Below are 22,180 nucleotides of genomic sequence, written 5' to 3' on the forward strand. Positions count from 1 at the left end.
CATTTCCTTTTTGGCGTATAAGATGCACAGCCAACTACTCTCTCTGTATATAGGCAGAAGAACTTATACATGCATGAGCTGTAACATCCACCTTCACAAGTTAATGTTGCTATCAAATAAATAAAACGATATTCAAATATTAAATCAAAATACGCGTATTCATATACAGCTCATTACACTACATACCCTCCATTACTTGCGCTACCTCTCATGTTTGAGGCATGCATGCATTATGTTTGTCCACAAAATAAAATTGTTATTTTGTGTGAACGTTTCTTCTTCCTATATTATTGTTGTTCAATTCAATTCAAACTATATATATAGAATACAATGTAGTAATACTTGTCTTGCAAGAGAATATATATATATATAGGTTCTCATGCTGGATAATAAAGTCTTTGGAAATGGATTCTTTCCATTTTTTTTTGTCACTGGAGAGAATAAAGTGTAATCTCCCACCTTTAATTCTACAAGTGGGGCCAGAAATAAATATGAGAGAGAATGCAATGAAGGGTGAGATCTTCCACTGGATACCATCCAGTTTTTCTTTCACTGGAGAGGATCCACTCCCCATTTATGACTTTGGAGTTTAGACCCTCTAAATTTTGAATTCTCAGGTAAAGTATAATCTCTCACCATTTATTTCATAAGTAAGATCAAGAGAAAATATAAGAAAAAAACTATTAAGAATTAAAAATCATACTTTATCGTGAAATTCAAAATTTAAAAAATCCAAATCCAACCTTTATTAATCACTATAAATAATTCATTAAATGATTGCATCTACTCTCACGTTATGTATGATCTGGATTGGAGTCACGCTTTTTGGTTCTCTTCTCTAAGAGTGTTAATTCATATACTTCACCATAACTTTATTTATTTACTTATATTGCTATCAGAAATTCAGAATTGTATTTTTTTTTTTTTGTTCTTGACTTGAAACTTGCTTTGATGCAAACTTTTAAGTCCATTTTGACCTTCATAAAGGCCTAGATTTCATAGGTTATTAGAGTTTATTATCTTTTTATTACAACGTAATCCAATCCAATCTTAACTAAGCCCAAAAACTAATCTAGTAAATATGTAAAATTAATTTATAAATGAATGAAATTTTCTGCAAAGAATTAGTTTAGAAGTTCCAAAATGTCCCAAGTGTTTGGCCAAATTGATTTTTACAAACACTGCCTGTTTGTCATCAACATTTTGCAAATGCACAAGTGAGGATAGTTAAGTGATTAACCAAGCTCAGCTATATCATTTTAGTAGGATCCACACGCAATAAAAGTTATTGATCTAACAGTAATTGCTTCATACTTTATCACTTTACAACTTACCTCGCTTTAAAGGGTCAAAACCTGTATCTCTTTCACCATTCAGTCTAATTTGAATCATAATCCCCCAATCCCCATTACTAACTGATCTCAAGCAGCACTTTCTGAAGTGCTTCTGCTGCCAAAGGGATGTGCAAGCAATCTTGACCATCAGAATCCCTCTTAATCTTGACAAGCTCATGGTCCTTAAACTCAGTCAAATGAGAGTTCAATGTAACCTGGCTGCTAACCAGGAAACGTTCTCGACAAACCGAGTAGAGATCACTTGTACAACCATCATTTCGGTTGTTCACCGCAGCCAACAGATAGTTAACTGTAGTGTAAAAGTTGGTGAATTTTGATAATGATGGCAATTGTTTCTATGGCAGGAAGGAAATAAAGCCGAGAGAGAATGAGTAGGACCACACCATAATCACACTAATAAAGGTCGTTGAACAACGTTATGATTATCCAAATTCCAAATAACGAAGTCATATATCAAACAAGCAACATCTAAGAAGTTGATAAAAACTCGCCTTCTTCAGGGTGAGAGAGTTGATGCTCAGCCAGAACTTTGAATACACTCTGGGCATTTGGTGTCAAACTTTGCAAAACTATGGTAGCTGTTTTGACATTTTGGTTTGCACCACCGTGTGCCAGAATCAGAGGATAAAACATTCCTTCAACCTTATAAGGGGCGAATGTAGGAACATGATACCAGCACCAGTTGAACTGTGTGTGAGCCATGTTCTTGTCCCAATCTAGCAACAGAACCAAGATGAAATAGTTATGCAACAGGTAGAAGGCTTACCCAAAAATATTACAAATTGACATGCATCCTTTAATGTTCAAAATTTCCCAACAAACTACAGTAAAACAGAACAATAATTAATGAATATAATAGCAATTTCAAGTTTCAAGACAGAAGTTTTGGTTCTTCGGTTTTATGAAAGGGTAATATCACTTAGCCATTTTTTCAACTTTAAACAGAGATAAGCATACAAGATCTGAAGACCCAAGAAAATGCACACTATTGAATAAACAAAAAAATAACTAAATTATTCCTGGTTTTGCAAAGGCATTCAATTTAACTTATTTTGCACAAATTAATTAACGAAAGCATTTTCATGTTTCAATTCATATCCTCAAAAAGACCTCGTACAAACGATAGGAAAACAATTCAAATCCTTTAAAAAAAAAAATAAATAGACATAGACATACATTTGAGAAATAGCCAAAGATAAAATAGGAGAATATTTTAGCTATAATTCCAACTTCCAAGGAACAATATATTCTGCAACAAGATATATGGTATAAATTGAACTTACATAAGGGCGCATTCACATGATCAATCGATGCAACAATGCAAATATGGGTACATGCAGCTAATCGAGCGAGATACTGTTGAGTTTCAAAGTCCCTTAATCCAGGTCCATCAATATTGTGAATTATAACACAAATAACATAACCATCTTCTTCTATTTCAGCTTCATCCAAAAATGTAAGAAGATCTTCAATGGATTGAGAAATGGATGGCTGCTGGCTCTTGGGCAAGTCCCGAGAGGAAGCTTTTCGTTTAGCTTTCACTTGACCATGCAGCAATTCCGCTAAAGTTATCAAAACCTATAGCAAGAGAAGTATGAAAGGAAAAATAGTTTTCATTAAGAAGACAAGCTTAAGCACAAGACACTCAGATCTCGTAGACATTTACTTGCATCTTTCAAAGTTTGTGTTTGGATTTTTGTGTTTGTAATAGCTTAAAACCAAAACCATACAAACATCTTAAACACAAAGATTACTTATGAAAACCAAAATGTACACTAAGTTGGCAATGGTGCCACCATCAAGTGTGTTTTTTGAAATTCATGATGGTAAGAGAGAGAAACAAACCTGTTTTAAGTTAATGGTCTGAAGGTAACCGTTTATTACAACTACAGAATATTCTGTCAGAGCTGTTGAAGCAAAATCTTCAAGCAACACCTTCTTAGATCCAAATCCATACATCAGAAGGGAAAAACCAGATCTGTTTAAAATGATGATAAAAAATTAATTAGAAAATAGTGAATATGCCACTCCAATCTATAATATGAATGATTTACAGAATATTCATAGAGTACAAGTTACTAAAGGAAGCATCTACTATTCAACGAATCTCTACAGGAAAAATATAAGTAAATTAGGAATTTATCCCTGAAATAATTCGTAACTTACAATTTAATCCAAATTTACAAAACTCAGAAATTCACTCTGTTTTATTTATTATTTCTTTTTTCAATTTTGTCCCATGAAAACTTGAGTACATATTATTTCTGTAAACATAAGTATTAACTCCCAAGATAATTAGCTTTAGCAACTAAATTGCTAGTATACCCAAGAAAACCCCATATCTTAAAAGCACTTTCTTCTGAAAGATGATCAGATCAAGCTCGAACAAGTAACAACACAGCAATGAAGCTTCATAACAGCTGTGGTAAGGGGGAAACAAACCTTAAAGCAAGAACCCATTCAGGGTACATGTTTTTGTAGGAATCCATTAAGCATGCAATCTCTTTTTCATGCTTTGGTTGAATGTGCAATGAAGCTTCCCTCAGTTCCTACAAGTGGCAAACATGGTTAAATAGAAACAACCATAAAGAAAATAAAGGATCATAGTCCTCTTATGTCACCAGACAAGAAAGTGTTCTAGAGAGAAATACACTATTTGTTATAAAATGATTTACAATTATGCATAGTTAAGTTTCTAATTTAATACAATATCAATGTGAAAAATTATTATGTTATAAAATCTAATCATGTAATGACAGAGTGTTAACTAACAATACAGAACACTTATACTAGAGTTTAATTTTGATGCACTAAATTGGCAATTTCTATCAAATGTTTTACAATATACTCTAATCAAGCCATTCTTTTGGATGACAATTTATGTCATGATTGTGAAAACTAGTTACTTTTTAGCTGATGCGGCAATAAAATGATTGGATGTGTGCCAAAAATATTTTTACTCAAGAGTGCATACAATATTAAATCTCGAAAATGACTTCCCATATAAATCTATCAATTTTATTTTAGTGTCAACTTCAGATTATACTTGGTGTTTGCTAGAGCCTTGTGTGAGAGAAAGTAACAATAGATTAAAGGACTGCGATTTCAAAAGAAAGGTGGAAAAAGGAACAACCTTGACATTTGAGATATTTAAGAAATGATACCTGTTCATCAACAAGGTTGATGTCAGTGAGCTTGTTAGTAGATTTCTTAGCGGAGGAGCTGCCGTGTTCCTTAGCAAGGAAATAATTTCTGGAGAACTCGAATTCCTCTTCTTCCTCATCCATAATTTCATCCATGTTCATGGTTGAATTCAAGACACGAAAAATCAAACAAAGGGAAAACTTTTATAGTTGTTGTGGCTTGTTGACTAGTCTATTCTTCGTTAATTGCAATCTCTGTTGCAGGTTATCACAAAAAAAAAAAGAGAGAACTGCAAAACTTAGAGCATTGTTCAAAACAAGTACACCATTATATAAGCACAAATCACAATCAAACTTGCGAAAACATACGGAACGTAGAATGAAACGCTAACCATCGGGTCCGCCGATTTGGTGGGTGGTGTCGGTGGCCGGAGATGAAATGCTGTTGGGTTAGTTTGGTCTTCCTCAGGCTCGAGATTTGGCGGGTACATACGTGCTTTAGAATCAGAGGTGCTATTTGTGCCCTAGGGATTTTCCCGCCGTTTTTCTTGTTTCCATTTGACTAGTTGAGACTTTGAGTAGCTCAGGAGTGCATGCTGGGTCGGGCCCGGATGCAGAATGCTGGTTATTGGATCTATGGTGAAACCAATAAATTCAATCATAACTAAATAAAAATTTGAAAAAAAGACAAATAGGTCTTCAACCTTTTGTCCTGTAGATATTTTTGTCTTTAACCATTGAAAAATACTTTTAAGTTCCTAATTTTCACAAAACTTGGACGAATTAGTAACTGACGGAGGCATTTGGACGGAGGGACTAATCCGTCCAAATTTTGTGAAGGTCTGGGACTTAAAAATATTTTTCAATAGTCAGAAACAAAAATGTCCGCAGAACAAAAAGTCAGGACCTATTTATTATTTTCTCTAAAAATTTAAATAAGTTAAATAATAACTTAATTAAAATAATTACTAAATCATTCCATTAAAAACCTAAATTAACTAATTATTAATACTAAATTACAGTTGTCATAGTTTTTTTTTTTGTATTTATCTAAGAAATCACAAATTAAAATCTCTTTATCTTGAAAAAAAAATACTAAATTACGATTTATAGACGTTAAATAATAATTTAATGAAAATAATTACTAAACCAGCCCATTAAAAACTTAAATTAACTAATTATTAATACTAAATTACAGTTGTCATAGGTTTTTGTATTTATCTAAGAAAAAAAAATACTAAATACTAAATTACGATTTGAAAAAATACTAAATACTAAATTATGATTTGTATTTATAAATTTTGTGAATATTAATAAAAAATATTCACCAAACAAAAAAATTAAAATTATATCCATTAAAAATAATTTTTATATAACAAAAATACCTAAATCATAATTTTTTTTAGCAAATCGCACCCATCAGTACCCGCTCGCTCGCTCCCTCGCTCTCTCTCTCTCTCTCATCTAGGGTTACCCTCCTCTAAGGTTGCGTCGTTTTCTTCGTGCTTCAACTTCTCTCTTTTGTGGTCTCCATTTCAATAAAAGGGGTAAAGTAATCTTACAGTACTATGGCAACTGAAAGTCTAATTAGAATTTCAGAAGCCGAGGTAAATGGCCCTCTCTTAAGGAGGGTTCTTCTTTTTGGTTCACCAGCTCGTAACATGGCAAGAGAAGATTTAGATGTACTTCAGTACTTATACAGGGGCATAGATTCCATAGTAGTGGAAGGGATATGGTGCCCAATTCATACTGGCTTACAATTATCTATATGTTTTTTACTTGAATTTGATACTGCTTTTAATTATTTGAAATTATTTGGCGATTATTTTTTGAAATTTTTATTTAGTCTACGTTATACTTTATTTTATGCTGTGTTCATTCTCACTTTATTCATTTTACTTTGATTTGTATTTTTTTTTTCATGACTATTTAATGAACGATAATAGAATGCTATCTTACTAGTTGTTCACTTCATATTTTTAAAAAAGTTAATCCAAAGTAATAATTTTAAAAAATGAAAAAAAAAATTGAGCGAACAAACTGCATTATAGACTACCAGACTTTTTTTTAAATAAAACAAAAAAATTTATTATTTTACATAACAAACTTTGTCAACTTTATTTTTCAGGATCCATTTTTTTTAGTTTCGTAAAGTTTTCCAAAGGTAAACACAGATCGAATATGATATGGCCAAAATTTCGATCCGATCTATACTAAAATTGTCGGATAGGATCCAATATTCGCAGGTTTTAAGTTTGGATCCGATCAGCACATGTGCAAAACATAAAAATATTTTTAAAAGCTTATTTTTATTAAAAAAATATCAATAAAATTTTATTTTTCTATTCTTTTAAATATATTTACTCTTAAAATAATACAACACATATCATAATTATTAATTGAAATAAAATATAAAAAAATATTTACTTATATATTTCTTTATTTTTGCGAATACGCGAATATACGGATCGGATATGCAGATAACTACATAAAATCCGCAATCCGATTCTATTAGTGTGCGGATTAAATCCATATCCATAATTTTCGGATCGAATTCGGATAAATATCGCGGATATGCAGATTAAATCCGATCCATGAACACCCTTAAGTTCGCCTAATAGATTGGGAACTTTTGCCCCAAATTGGGGTTCGATGAACTTGCTCTCACTATCATACAATTTTTATGGTATTGGTATATTTTTATTTTTTTCAATTAATTTAATTTGATAAAAACAAACATAGTCGTATTATTATATTCATATAATTAATTATATTTATCCTACTTTTAAAAAACATGCTATTTAAAACCTTAATTAAAAATTAAAAAATAAATGTACTCTTATTATTTTTAAATGAACATGACCAGCAAAACATATTTTTTTTTGTTTTATTATCTTATGCAAATGATATCTTTAATTATATTTTTTAGCTAAGACTTATTAATTTTTTTAGATATTTTGTACCTATATATATACATTCTAATTTTGTTAGTTTGAAGGATTAGATTTATTTATTTATTTATTTTGAGATACTTAAAAGATCATAGTGGCTGAAGTTCCTTCCAAATAAAATAATAATACGAGAACGTTTATTAAAAATAATACGAGTATATTTTTTAATTTAAAATTAATAGTTTTAAATAGTTACTTTTTTTTTCAGCAACTAAAAAGAGATAGGAAGATGAGAGAAGAAAACTCACAAAGCCTAATCCACCAAGCTTTAAGGTAGGTCCTGCTTTGATATATCCCTTACAATGTGTAGCAAGAAAGACTTGAGCATGAGGTGCAATAGTAAAAGCTGCTACAATTTCTTTTTTCTCAAAAGCCCTTGGAAAATCACTAATTGATTCAAAGCCCTTAACATTCTCAGGCTTGAATTTCAGTTCCTTAACCAAGTAATGAACCAAGAATGTGTTCTTATTGCAACCTACTATTGCATTGGTCCTTAGCAATGTTTGTATATCAGGCACAGATGGTTCAAGTTGAGACACTGTCATCATTGATGACAGGCTTGCTGTGAAACATGCTGTCACTATCAGAATTGCAAACAACCATGGTGCTAGCACTGCTCTGGCCAAGTTGCTTTTCACAGGTTCTCCTGAAAATACAATAATTATTTCATTTGATATGAGTTTCAAAGAGGAACATGGGAACTTGACAAGTTTTAAGCAAACATATGATAAGATTTTAATTTAATCTAATAATGGCATGAAATGAAGTACTTACTATGTACAAAGAATAATGTGGCGACAGAAAACCATAGCATGGTTCCAAACCCTTTAAGCTCTGAATTGTGTTCACGTTCAATCAACCATATAACAAATGATACAAACATGTGCATTGCAGCCATTAACAACCACATTTCTTTAGTGAAAACTTCCATGAACATCCATGTTTCTTTTGATCTATCTGGCTTTACTTTTGCCACCATGGCAATACCGGATGGAATATATGGATGAGAGAATTCAGCATATGCATATCTTTGGTCCATTACTTGAATATCACCAACAGCAGCATCAAAAACCTACATCACCAACATACATAAACAATGCCAAAGTGGTTGTATCATAACTCATATATGTGTTAAAACTATTTATATTTAGATTGCTTTTAAAGGTTACTTCTAAATCTTTTTAGAATTTTGTCGATTTAATTATTCTGTTGATCTTTAAAATTTTATCAAATTTACAATTAGACTCTTTTTTTTTTCTCTTTCAATTGAATATCTATACTGATTTAATTCTATAATTAGATTCTTCTCCAAATCAGGAAAGTATAGTGTTGGCTATAGACTATTTCATCAGTATTCGGTTTTCACAATATCTACCCTAGAAAACCCTAGATAACCCTAGCAAACATTAGATAATCCTATATAACCCTAGAAAACCCTAGATAACCCTAGAAAACTCTAGAAAACCTAGAAAACCCTTAAAAACCCTAGAAACCCTAGAAAGCCTTAGAAAACCCTAGATAACCCTAAATTCTTGAAAATCCTAGAAACCCCAAGATAACTCTAGAAAACCCTAGAAAACTCTTGAAAATCCTAGATAACCCTAGAAAACCCTAGAAAGCCTTAGAAAGCCCTAGAAAATCCTAGATAACCCTAGATAACCCTAGAAAACCCTAGATAACCCAACAAAATCCTAAATAACGCTAGAAAATCCTAAATAACCCTAGAAAGCCCTAGAAAACCTAAAAAATCCTAGAAAACCCTAGAAAATCCTTGATAACCCTAGATAACCCTAGATAACCCTAGATAACCCTAGAAAACCTTAGATAACCATATATAATACTAGAAAACCCTAGATAACCCTAGAAAGCCCTAGATAACCCTAGAAAACTCTAGAAAACCTAGAAAACACTTGAAAACCCTAGAAAGCCCTAGAAAAACCTAGATAACCCTAGAAAATCCTAGATACCCCTAGAAAATCCTAGATAACCCTAGAAAATTCTAGATAACCCTAGAAAACCCTAGATAACCACAGAAAATCCTAAATAACCCTAGAAAGCCCTAGAAATTTTTAAAAACCCTAGAAAACCCTAAAGAACTCTAGATAACACTAGAAAACCCTAGAAAACCTAGAAAATCCTAGATAACCGTAGAAAACCCTAGATAAACCTAGATAATCCTAGATAACCCTAGAAAACCCTAAAAATTCTATAAAACCTTATATAACCCTAGAAAACCCTAGATAACCCGAGAAAAGCCTAGATAACCCTAGAAAATCCTAGAAATTCCTATATACCCTCGAAAACCCTAGAAAATCCTAAAGAACCCAAGATAACTCTAGAAAATCCTAGAAAATCCTAGATAACCCTAGAAAACCCTAAAAAACCCTAGATAACCCAAGAAAAACCCTAGATAACCCTAGAAAATCCTAAACCCTAGATAACCCTAAACCCTAAACCCTAAACCCTAAACCGTAGAAAATACTAGACAATCCTAGAAAATCCTAGAAAACCCTAAAGACCCTAGAAAATCATAGAAAACCCTAAAAAATCCTAGATAACCCTAGATAACCCTAGAATACCCTAGATAACCCTAGATAATCCTAGAAAAACCTAGATACCCCCTAGAAAACTCTAGAAAACCCTAAAGAATCCTAGAAAACCCTTAAAAACCCTATAAAACTGTAGATAACCCTAGAAAAACCTAGATAACACTAAAAAACCCTACATAACCGTAGAAAATACTAGATAATCCTAGAAAACTCTAGAATACCCTAAAAACCCTAGAAAACCCTAAAAAACTCTAGATAACCATAAAAAATCCTAGAAAACCTAGAAAACCCTAGAAATTCCTAGATAACCCTAGAAAATCCTAGATAACCCTAGAAAGCCCTAGAAATTCCTAAAAACCCTAGAAAACCCTAAAGAACCCTAGATACCGCTAGAAAACCCTAGAAAATCCTAGATAACCCTAAAAAATCCTAGAAAATCCTAGATAACCCTAGAAACCCCTAGAAAGCCCTAGATAACCCTAGAAAGTCCTAGAAAATCCTAGAAAAACCCTAGATAACCCTGGAAAACCCTAGAAAACCGAGAAAACCCTTGAAAACCCTAGAAAATCCTAGATAACCCTAGATAACCCTAGAAAATCTTAAATAACCCTAGAAAGACCTAGAAAACCTAAAAAACCCTAAAAAATCCTAGATAACCCTAGAAAACCCTAGAAAACATAGAAAACCCTAGATAACCCTAGATAACCCTAGAAAACCCTAGAAAATCCAAGATAACCCTAGAAAACCCTAGAAAACCCTAAAAATCCTATAAACCTTAAATAACCCTAGAAAACCCAAAATAACCGTAGAAAACCCTAGATAACCCTGAAAAATCCTAGATAACCCTAGAAAATCCTAGATAATCCTAGAAAATCCTAGATAACCCTAGAAATTCCTATATACCCTAGAAAACCCTAAAGAACCCAAGATAACCCTAGAAAATTCTAGAAAATCTAAAAAATCCTAGAAAATCCTAGATAACCCTAGAAAATCCTAAAAAACCCTAGATAACCCTAGAAAAACCCTAGATAACCCTAGAAAACCCTAGATAACCCTAAAAAACTCTAGATAACTCTAGAAAATCCTAGATAACCCTAGATAACCCTAGATAACCCTAGAAAATCCTAGATAACACCAGAAAACCCTAGAAAACCCTAGTTAACCTTAGAGAATCCTAGAAAACCTTTAAAAACCCTATAAAACCTTAGATAACCTTAGAAAAATCTAGATAACACTAGAAAACCCTACATAACCGTAGAAAATACTAGAAAACCCTAAAAAACCCTAAAAATCCTAGAAGACCCTAGAAAACCCTAAAAAACCCTAGATAACCCTAGATAACCCTAGAAAACCCTAGATAACCCTAGATAACCCTAGAAAATCCTAGAAAACCCTAGTTAACCCTAGAGAATCCAAGAAAGCCCTTAAAAATCCTATAAAATCTTAGATAACCCTAGAAAAACCTAGATAACCCTAGAAAACTCTAGAAAATCCTAAAGACCCTAGAAAACCTTAAAAAACACTAGATAACCCTAGATAACCCTAGAAAACCTAGAAAACTCTTGAAAACCTTAGAAAACCTAGAAAACCCTAGAAAGCCCTAGAAAACCAAAGAAAACTCTAGATAACCCTAGAAAACCCTAGAAAACCTAAAAAACCCTTGAAAATCCTAGAAAACTCTAGATAACCCTAAAAAATCCTAGATAACCGTAGAAAACCCTAGATAATCCTAGAATATCCTAGATAACCCTAGAAAGCCATAGATAACCCTAGAATATCCTAGATAACCCTAGAAAGCCCTAGATAACCCTAGAAAGCCCTAGATAACCCTACAAAACCGTAGAAAACCCTAGATAACCCTAGAAAACCCTAGATAACCCTAGAAAATCCAAGATAACCCTAAAAAACCCTAAAAATCCTATAAAACCTTATATAACCCTAGAAAATCCTAGATAACCCTAGAAAAGCCTAGATAACCCTAGAAAATCCTAGATAACCCTAGAAAATACTAGATAATCCTAGAAAATCCTAGATAACCCTAGAAAATCCTAGAAATTCCTCAAAAACCCTAGAAAACCCTAGAAAACCTAAAAAATCCTAGAAAACCCTAGATAACCCTAGAAAATCCTAAAAAACCCAAGAAAAACCCTAGAAAACCCTAGATAACCATAGAAAACCCTAGAAAACCTAGAAAACCCTAGATAACCGTAGAAAACCCTAGATAACCCTAGAAAACCCTAGATAACCCTAGAAAATCCAAGATAACCCTAAAAATCCTATAAAACCTTATATAACCCTAGAAAACGCTAGATAACCCTAGAAAAGCCTAGATAACCCTAGAAAATCTTAGATAACCCAAGAAAACACTAGATAATCCTAGAAAATCCTAGATAACCCTAGAAAATCCTAGAAATTCCTCGAAAATCCTAGAAAACCCTAGAAAACCTAAAAAATCCTAGAAAACCTTAGATAACCCTAGAAAATTCTAAAAAACCCAAGAAAAACCCTAGATAACCCTAGAAAACCCTAAAAAACCCTAGATAACTCTAGAAAATCTTAGATAACACTAGATAACCCTAGAAAACCCAAGAAAAACCCTAGATAACCCTAGATAACCCTAAATAACCCTAGAAAACCCTAGATAACTCTAGAAAACCCTAGATAACACTAGATAACCCTAGAAAACCCTAGAAAACCCAAGAAAATCCTAGTTAACCCTAGAGAATCCTAGAAAACCCTTAAAAATCCTATAAAACCTTAGATAACCATAGAAAAACCTATATAACATTAGAAAACCCTACATAACCATAGAAAATACTAGACAACCCTAAAAAATCCTAGAAAACCCTTAAAAATCCTATAAAACCTTAGATAACCATAGAAAAACCTATATAACATTAGAAAACCCTACATAACCGTAGAAAATACTAGGCAACCCTAAAAAATCCTAGAAAACCCTAAAAACCTTAGAAAATCCTAGAAAACCGTAAAAAACCCTAGATAACCCTAGATAACCCTAGAAAATCCTAGATAACCCTAGATAACCCTAGAAAACCCTAGATAACCCTAGATAACCCTAGAAAACTCTACGTAACCCTACAAAACCCTAGAAAACCCTAGTTAACCCTAGAGAATCCTAGAAAACCCTTAAAAATCCTATAAAACCTTAGATAACCATAGAAAAACCTATATAACATTAGAAAACCCTACATAACCATAGAAAATACTAGACAACCCTAAAAAATCCTAGAAAACCCTAAAAACTTTAGAAAATCCTAGAAAACCCTAAAAAACCCTAGATAACCCTAGATAACCCTAGAAAATCCTAGATAACCCTAGATAACCCTTGAAAATCCTAGATAACCCTAGATAACCCTAGATAACCCTAGAAAACCCTAGATAACCCTAGATAACCCTAGAAAACTCTACGTAACCCTACAAAACCCTAGAAAACCCTAGTTAACCCTAGAGAATCCTAGAAAACCCTTAAAAATCCTATAAAATCTTAGATAACCCTAGAAAAACCTAGATAACACTAGAAAACCCTACATAACCGTAGAAAATACTAGATAACCCTAGAAAACTCTAGAAAATCCTAAAAACCCTAGAAAACCCTAAAAAATCCTAGATAACCCTAGAAAATCCTAGAAAACCTAGAAAACCCAAGAAAAACCTAGAAAACATAAAAAATCCTAGAAAGCCCTAGAAAACCAAAGAAAACCCTAGATAACCCTAGAAAATCCTAGAAAACCTAAAAAACCCTTTAAAATCCTAGAAAACCCTAGATTACCCTAGAAAATCCTAGATAACCCTAGAAAGCCCTAGAAATTCCTAAAAACCCTAGAAAATCCTAAAGAACCCTAGATACCGCTAGAAAACCCTAGAAAACCTAGAAAATCCTAGATAACCCTAGAAAACCCTAGAAAATCCTAGATAACCCTAGAAATCCCTAGAAAGCCCTAGATAATCCTAGAAAGCCCTAGAAAATCCTAGAAAACCCTAGATAACCCTAGAAAACCCTAGAAAACCTAGAAAACCCTAGAAAACTCTAGAAAATCCTAGATAACCCTAGATAACCCTAAAAAAACCTAAAAAACCCTAGATAACCCTAAAAAACCCTAGATAATCGTAGATAACCCTAGATAATCATAGAAAACCCTAGATAACCCTATAAAATCCTAGAAAATCCTAAAAATCCTTTAAAACCTTAGATAACCCTAGAAAACCATAGATAACCCCAGAAAACTCTAGATAACCCTAGATAACCCTAGAAAAAACTAGATAACCCTAGAAACCCTAAAAAACCTAGAAAACCCTTTAAAATCCTAGAAAACCATAGATAACCCTAGAAAATCCTAGATAACCCTATATAATCTTAGAAAACCCAGATAACACTAGAAAGCCCTAGAAAACCCTAAAAAATCCTAAAAAACCCTAGATTACCCTAGAAAATCCTAGATAACACTAGAAAATCCTAGATAACCCTAGAAAACCCTTGAAAACCCTAAAAAAACCCTTTAAAACCTTAGATAACCCTAAAAAACCCTAGATAACCCTAGAAAAATCTAGATAAACCTAGAAAATCCTAGATAACCCTAGAAAATCCTAGATAACACTAGAAAACCAAAGATAACCCTAGAAAATCTTAAATAACCCTAGAAAGCCCTAGAAACCCTAAAAAATCCTAGAAAATCTTAGATAACCCTGGAAAACCCTAGAAAACCCTAGATAATCCAAGATAACCCTAAAAAATCCTAGAAAACCCTAGAAAAATCTAGAAAACCCTTGAAAATCCTAGATAACCCTAGAAAATTCCAGAAAGCCCTAGAAAGCCCTAGAAAATCCTAGAAAACCCTAGAAAACCCTAGATAATCCTTGAAAACCCTAGATAACGCTAGAAAATCCTAAATAACTCTAGAAAACCCTAGAAAACCTAAAAAATGCTAGAAAAACCTAGAAAAATCTTGATAACCGTAGATTCCCTAGAAAATCCTAAAAAACCTAGATAACCCTAGAAAATCCTAGAAAACCTAGAAAACCCAAGAAAAACCTAGAAAATCTAAAAAATCCTAGAAAGCCCTAGAAAACCAAAGAAAACCCTAGATAACCCTAGAGAATCCTAGAAAACCTAAAAAACCCTTTAAAATCCTAGAAAATCCTAGATAACCCTAGAAAATCCTAGATAACCCTAGAAAATCCTAGATTACCCTAGAAAATCCTAGATAACCCTATATAATCTTAAAAAACCCAGATAACACTAGAAAGCCCTAGAAAACACTAAAAAATCCTAAAAAACCCTAGATTACCCTAGAAAATCCTAGATAACACTAGAAAATCCTAGATAACCCTAGAAAACCCTTGAAAACCCTAAAAAACCCTTTAAAACCTTAGATAACCCTAAAAAACCCTAGATAACCCTAGAAAAACCTAGATAACCCTAGAAAATCCTAGATAACCCTAGAAAATCCTAGATAACACTAGAAAATCAAAGATAACCCTAGAAAATCTTAAATAACCCTAGAAAGCCCTAGAAACCCTAAAAAATCCTAGAAAACCCTAGATAACCCTGGAAAACCCTAGAAAACCCTAGATAACCCAAGATAACCCTAAAAAACCCTAGATAACCCTAGAAAACCCTAGAAAAACCTAGAAAACCCTTGAAAACCCTAGATAACCCTAGAAAATTCCAGAAAGCCCTAGAAAGCCCTAGAAAATCCTAGAAAACCCTAGAAAACCCTAGATAATCCTTGAAAACCCTAGATAACGCTAGAAAATCCTAAATAACTCTAGAAAACCCTAGAAAACCTAAAAAATGCTAGAAAAACCTAGAAAAATCTTGATAACCGTAGATAACCCTAGAAAACCCTAGATAACCCTAGAAAACCTTAGATAACCCTATATAATGCTAGAAAAGCCTAGATAACTCTAGAAAGCCCTAGAAAACCCTAAAAAATCCTAAAAAAACCTAGATAACCCTAGAAAACTCTAGAAAACCTAGAAAATCCTTGAAAACCCTAGAAAGCCCTAGAAAACCCTAAAAAACCCTTGAAAATCCTAGAAAACCCTAGATAACCCTAGAAAAACCTAGATACCCCTAGAAAACCCTAGATAACCATAGAAAATCCTAAATAACCCTAGAAAGCCCTAGAAATTTTTAAAAACCCTAGAAAATCCTAGAAAACCTAGAAAACCCTAGATAACCCTAGATAACTGTAGAAAACCCTAGATAAACCTAGATAACCCTAGATAACCCTAGAAAACCCTATATAACCCTAGAAAATCCAAGATAACCGTAGAAAACCCTAGAAAACCCTAAAAATCCTATAAAACCTTATATAACCCTAGAAAACCCTAGATAACCCTAGAAAAGCCTAGATAACCCTAGAAAATCATAGATAACCCTAGAAAACCCTAGATAATCCTAGAAAATACTAGATAACCCTAGAAAATCCTAGAAATTCCTATATACCCTTGAAAATCCTAGAAAACCCTAAAGAACCCAATATAACCCTAGAAAACCTTAGAAAACCTAAAGAATCCTAGAAAACCCTAGATAACCCTAGAAAACCCTAAAAAACTCTAGATAACCCAAGAAAAACCCTAGAAAACCTTAAATAACCCTAGAAAACCCTAGATAACTCTAGAAAACCCTAGATAACACTAGATAACTCTAGAAAACCCTAGTTAACCCTAGAGAATCCTAGAAAACCCTTAAAAATCCTATAAAACCTTAGATAACCATAGAAAAACCTAGATAACATTAGAAAACCCTACATAACCGTAGAAAATACTAGACAACCCTAGAAAATCCTAGAAAACCCTAAAGACCCTAGAAAATCCTAGAAAACTCTAAAAAAGCCTAGATAACCCTAGATAACTCTAGAATATCCTAGATAACCCTAGATAATCCTTGAAAACCCTAGATAACCCTAGATAACCCTAGAAAGCCCTAGATAACCCTAGATAACTCTAGAAAACCCTAGAAAACCCTAGTTAACCCTAGAGAATCCTAGAAAACCTTTAAAAACCCTATAAGACCTTAGATAACCCTAGATAAACCTAGATAACACAAGAAAACCCTGCATAACCGTAGAAAATACTAGATAACCCTAGAAAAGTCTAGAAAACCCTAAAAACCCTAAAAATCTCTAGATAACCCTAGAAAATCCTAGAAAATCTAGAAAACCCTTGAAAACCCTTAAAAACCCTAGATAACCCTATAAAACCCTAGATAACCCTAGAAAATCCTAGATAACCCTAGAAAGTCCTAGAAATTTCTAAAAACCCTAGAAAGCCCTAAAGAACCCTAGATACCGCTAGAAAACCCTAGATAAGGTTTTCTAGGGTTTTCTAGGGTTATCTATGGTTTTCTAGGATTTTCTAGGGTTATCTAGGGTTCTTTAGGATTTTCTAGGGTTATTTGGAATTTCTAGGACTTTCTAGGGTTATCTAGGATTTTCTAGGGTTATCTAGGGTTTGTTAGGGTTATAAGGATTTTCTAGGGTTTTCTAGGTTTTCTAAGGTTTTCTAGGGTTATCTAGGATATTCTAGGGCTTTCTAGGGTTATCTAGGATTTTCTAGGGTTTTTAGGGTTTTCTAGGATTTTCTAGGGTTATTTAGGATTTTCTTTGGTTTTCTAAGGCTTTCTAGGGTTTTCTAGGTTTTCTAGGGTTTTCAAGGGTTTTCTAGGTTTTCTATGGTTTTCTAGGGTTATCTAGGATTTTCTAGGGTTTTTATAGTTTTCTTTGGTTTTCTAGGGTTATCTAGGATTTTCTACGGTTATGTAGGGTTTTCTAGGGTTATCTAGGTTTTTCTAGGGTTATCTAAGGTTTTATAGGATTTTCTATGGTTCTCTAGGGTTAACTAGGGTTTTCTAGGGTTATCTAGGGTTATGTAGGATTTTCTAGGGTTATCTAGGGTTTTCTAGGATTATCTAGGGTTTTCTAGGGTAATCTAGGGTTTTCTAGGGTTATCTAGGGTTATCTAGGGTTTATCGGGTTATCTAGGATTTTTAGGGTTTTCTAGAGTTATCTAAGGTTTTTAGGGTTTTTTAGGTTTTCTTGGGTTTTCTAGGATTATCTTGGGTTCTTTAGTGTTTTTTAGGGTTTTCTAGTGTATATAGGAATTTCTAGGGTTTTCTAGGGTTATCTAGGATTTTCTAGGGTTATCTAAGGTTTTCTAGGGTTATCTAGGATTTTCTAAGGTTATCTAGGGTTTTCTAGGATTATCTAGGGTTTTCTTGGATTTTTAGGGTTTTCTAAGGTTTCCTAGGGTTATCTAGGGTTTTTAGAATTTTCTAGGGTTATCTAGGGTTATCTAGGGTTATCTAGGCTTTTCTAGGTTTTCTAGGATTTTCTAGAATTATCTAGGGTTCTTTAGGGTTTTCTAGGATTTTCTAAGGTTAATTAGGATTTTCTAGGGTTATCTAGGGTTTTCTAGGGTTATCTAGGATTTTCTAGGGTTTTCAATGGTTTTCTAGGTTTTTTAGGGATTTCTAGAATTATCTAGGGTTTTCAAGATTTATCTAGGGTTTTCTAGGTTTTTTTTTGTTTTCTAGGGCTTTCTAGGATTATTTATGATTTTCTAAGATTATCTAGGGTTTTCTAGGGTTATCTAGGGTTTTTTACGGTTTTCAAGGGTTTTTTAGATTTTCTAGGATTTTCTAGGGTTATCTAGGATTTTCTAGGGCTTTCTAGAGTTTTCTAGGGTTTTCTAAGGTTTTCAAGAGTTTTCTAGGTTTTCTAGGGTTCTCTAAGGCTATCTAGGATTTTCTAGAGTTTTCTAGTGTTATCTAGAATTTTCTAGGGATATCTAGGTTTTTCTAGGGTTATCTAGGGTTTTTTAGCGTTATCTAAGGTTTTAAAGGATTTTTTAGGGTTTTCAAGAGTTTTCTAGGGTTATCTAGGGTTTTCTAGGGTTATCTAAGGTTTTATAGGATTTTTAGGGTTTTCTAGTGTTTTCTAGGGTTATCTAGCGTTTTCTAGGATTTTCTTGGGTTATCTAGGGTATTCTAGGGTTATTTAGGGTTATCTAGGTTTTTCTAGATTTTTTAGGGTTTTCTAGGGTTATCTAGGGGTTCTTTAGGGTTTTCTAGAGTTTTCTAGGGTTATCTAGGGTTATCTAGGTTTTTCTAGGGTTATCTAGGTCTATCTAGGATTATCTAGGGTTTTCTAGGTTTTCTAGAGTTTTCTAGGATTATCTAGGGTTCTTTAGGGTTTTTAGGAATTCCTAGGGCTTTCTAGGGTTAATTAGGATTTTCTAGGGTTATCTTGGGTTTTCTAGGATTATCTAGGATTTTTTAGGATTTTTTAGGGTTTTCTAGGGTTATTTAGGGTTTTCTAGGGTTATATAGGGTTATCTAGGGTTTTCTAGATTATCTAAGGTTTTCTAGTGTTATCTAGGATTTTCTAGGGTTATCTAGTTTTATCTAGGGTTTTCTAGGGTTTTCTAGTGATATTTAGGATTTTCTAGGGTTTTTTAGGTTTTTTAGGACTTTCTAGGGTTATTTAGGATTTTCTAGGGTTATCTAGGGTTTTCTAGGGTTTTCAAGGATTTTCTCTAGGGTTTTCTAGGGTTATCTAGGATTTTCTATGATTTTCTAGGGCTTTCTAGGGTTATCTAGGGTTATCTAGGATTTTCTAGGGTCATCTAGGAATTTCTAGGGTTGTCTAAGGTTTTATAAGATTTTTAGGGTTTTCTAGGATTTTTTAGGGTAATCTAGGATTTTCTAGGGTTATCTAGGGTTTTCTAGGGTTATCTAGGATTATCTAGAGTTTTCTAGGGTTATCTAGGGTTATCTACGGATATCAAGGGTTTTCTAAGTTTTCTAGGGGTTTCTAGGGTTATCTAGGGTTCTTTAGGATTTTCTAGGGTTTTTTAGGGTTTTTAAGAATTTCTAGGGCTTTCTAGGGTTTTCTTTGGTTTTCTATGGTTATCTCAGATTTTCTACGGTTTTCTAGGGTTATCTAGGGTTTTCAAGGGTTTTCTAGGTTTTCTAGGATTTCCTATGGTTATCTAGGGTTTTCTATGGTTTTCTAGGTCTTTTTAGGGTTTGCTAGAATTTTCTAGGGTTTTCAAGGGTTTTTTCTAGGGTTTTCTAGGGTTATCTAGGGTTTTATACAATTTACTAGGACTTTCTAGGGTTATCTTGGGTTATCTAGGGTTTTCTAGGGTTATCTAGGATTTTCTAGGGTTGTCTAATATTTTATAGGATTTTTAGGATTTTCTAGGATTTTTTAGGGTTATCTTGGATTTTCTAGGGTTATCTAGGGTTTTCTAGGGTTATCTAGCGTTTTCTAGGGTTTTCTAGGGTTATCTAGCGTTTTCTAGGATTTTCTAGGGTTATCTAGGGTGTTCTAGGATTATCTAGGGTTATCTAGGTTATCTAGGTTTTACTATGTTTTCTAGGGTTATCTAGGGTTCTTTAGGGTTTTCTAGGGTTTTCTAGGGTTTTCTAGGTTTTTCTAGGGTTATCTAGGGCTATCTAGGGTTATATAGGGTTTTTGAGGGTTTTTAGGAATCCCTAGGGCTTTCTAGGGTTAATTAGAATTTTCTAGGGTTATCTAGAGTTTTCTAGGGTTATCTAGGATTTTCTAGGGTTATCTAGGGTTTTCTAAGATTTTCAAGGGTTTTTTAGGTTTTTTAGGGTTTTCTAGGATTATCTAGGATTTTCTAAGAATTTTTAGGGTTATCTAGGGTTTTCTGGGGTTTTTTAGGTTTCCTAGGGCTTTCCAGGATTATTTAGGATTTTCTAGGGTTATCTATGGTTTTCTAGGGTTATCTAGGGTTTTCCAGGGTTATCTAGGATTTTCTAGAGTTTTCAAGGATTTTCTAGGTTTTCTAGGGTTTTCTAGGATTATCTAGGGTTTTCTAGGATTTTCTAGGGCTTTCTAGGGTTATCTAAGGTTTTCTAAGATTTTCAAGGGTTTTTTAGGTTTTTTAGGGTTTTCTAGGGTTATCTAGGGTTTTCTAAGATTTTCTAGGGTTATCTAGGGTTTTCTGGGGTTTTTTAGGTTTCCTAGGGCTTTCTAGGATTATTTAGGATTTTCTAGGGTTATCTATGGTTTTCTAGGGTTATCTAGGGTTTTCTAGGGTTATCTAGGATTTTCTAGAGTTTTTAAGGGTTTTCTAGGTTTTCTAGGGTTTTCTAGGGTTATCTAGGGTTTTCTAGGATTTTCTAGGTTTTCTAGGATTTTTTAGGATTATCTAGGGTTCTTTAGGGTTTTCTAGGGTTTTTAGGAATTCCTAGGGCTTAGGATTTTCTAGGGCTATCTAGGGTTTTATGGGGTTATCTAGGATTTTCTAGGGTTATCTAGGGTTTTCTAAGATTTTCAAGGGTTTTTTAGGTTTTTTAGGGTTTTCTAGGGTTATCTGGGGTTTTCTAAGGCTTTCTAGGGTTATCTAGGGTTTTCTAGGATTTTTTAGGTTTCCTAGGGTTTTCTAGGATTATTTTGGATTTTCTAGGGTTATCTAAGGTTTTCTAGGGTTATCTAGGGTATTATAGGATTATCTAGGGTTTTCTAGGGTTATCTAGGGTTATCTAGGGTTTTCTAGGGTTTTCTAGCGTTATCTAGGGTTTTTTAGGATTTTCTACGACTTTCTAGAGTTATCTAGGGTTATCTATGGTTTTCTAGGATTATCTAGGGTTATCTAGGATTTTCTAGGGTTTTCTAGGATTTTCTAGGTTTTCTTGGGTTTTTTAGCGGTATCTAGGGTTCTTTAGGGTTTTTTAGGGTTATTAGGAATTTCTAGGGCTTTCTAGGGTTATCTAGGATTTTCTAGGGTTATCTAGGGTTTGTTAGGGTTATAAGGATTTTCTAGGGTTTTCTAGGTTTTCTAAGGTTTTCTAGGTTTTCTAGGGTTATCTAGGATATTCTAGGGCTTTCTAGGGTTATCTAGGATTTTCTAGGGTTTTCAGGGTTTTTTAGGGTTTTCTAGGGTTTTCTTTGGTTTTCTAAGGCTTCCTAGGGTTTTCTAAGGTTGTCACAATTAACAAACCCCAATGAAAAATAACCGGAGTATTTAGACTCCGGGTCGTCTCACAAAGAGTTGTAATGAAGTGGTCAATTATTGGCTATGAAAGGGGTAAAGGGGGGTTTGGTTAATAATTGGGCAAGAAAATAAAAAGACAAGAAAAGTAAATTGAGCAAGTAATTAAAGAAAGCAAGTAATAAAGAGAGACA

The 22,180-nt window shown here is 33.4% G+C and overlaps 2 protein-coding genes across 5 annotated transcripts; both read right to left on the reverse strand.

Annotated features, from left to right (window-relative positions):
* On the reverse strand, nt 1,111–5,103 carry LOC107605681 (origin of replication complex subunit 2). Of its 4 annotated transcripts, none has more exons than XM_016307642.2 (7): nt 4,891–5,103; nt 4,520–4,753; nt 3,798–3,904; nt 3,201–3,333; nt 2,639–2,933; nt 1,843–2,071; nt 1,111–1,595 (listed from the first exon to the last, which is right to left on the reverse strand). In XM_016307642.2, exons 2-7 carry the CDS (start codon nt 4,658–4,660, stop codon nt 1,412–1,414), a joined length of 1,089 nt encoding a protein of 362 aa, XP_016163128.1. In that variant the 5' UTR covers nt 4,661–4,753; nt 4,891–5,103; the 3' UTR covers nt 1,111–1,411. The 4 variants fall into 4 exon arrangements, with proteins under 4 accessions (XP_016163128.1, XP_016163126.1, XP_020961013.1 ...); XM_016307640.2 differs by having other exon boundaries at nt 1,111–1,612; nt 1,846–2,071; nt 4,891–5,100; XM_021105354.1 differs by having other exon boundaries at nt 1,111–1,612; nt 1,846–2,071; nt 4,520–4,788; nt 4,891–5,100.
* Nucleotides 7,539–8,642, reverse strand: LOC110263867 (glutamate receptor 2.9-like). The gene is made up of 3 exons (XM_021105731.1): nt 8,224–8,642; nt 7,698–8,095; nt 7,539–7,556 (listed from the first exon to the last, which is right to left on the reverse strand). The coding sequence occupies exons 1-3, from the start codon at nt 8,486–8,488 to the stop codon at nt 7,539–7,541; spliced, it is 681 nt and encodes a 226-aa protein (XP_020961390.1). The 5' UTR covers nt 8,489–8,642.

The sequence above is a fragment of the Arachis ipaensis genome, chromosome B06, assembly GCF_000816755.2.
Source record: "Arachis ipaensis cultivar K30076 chromosome B06, Araip1.1, whole genome shotgun sequence".
In the NCBI taxonomy this organism is placed as follows: Eukaryota; Viridiplantae; Streptophyta; class Magnoliopsida; order Fabales; family Fabaceae; genus Arachis; species Arachis ipaensis.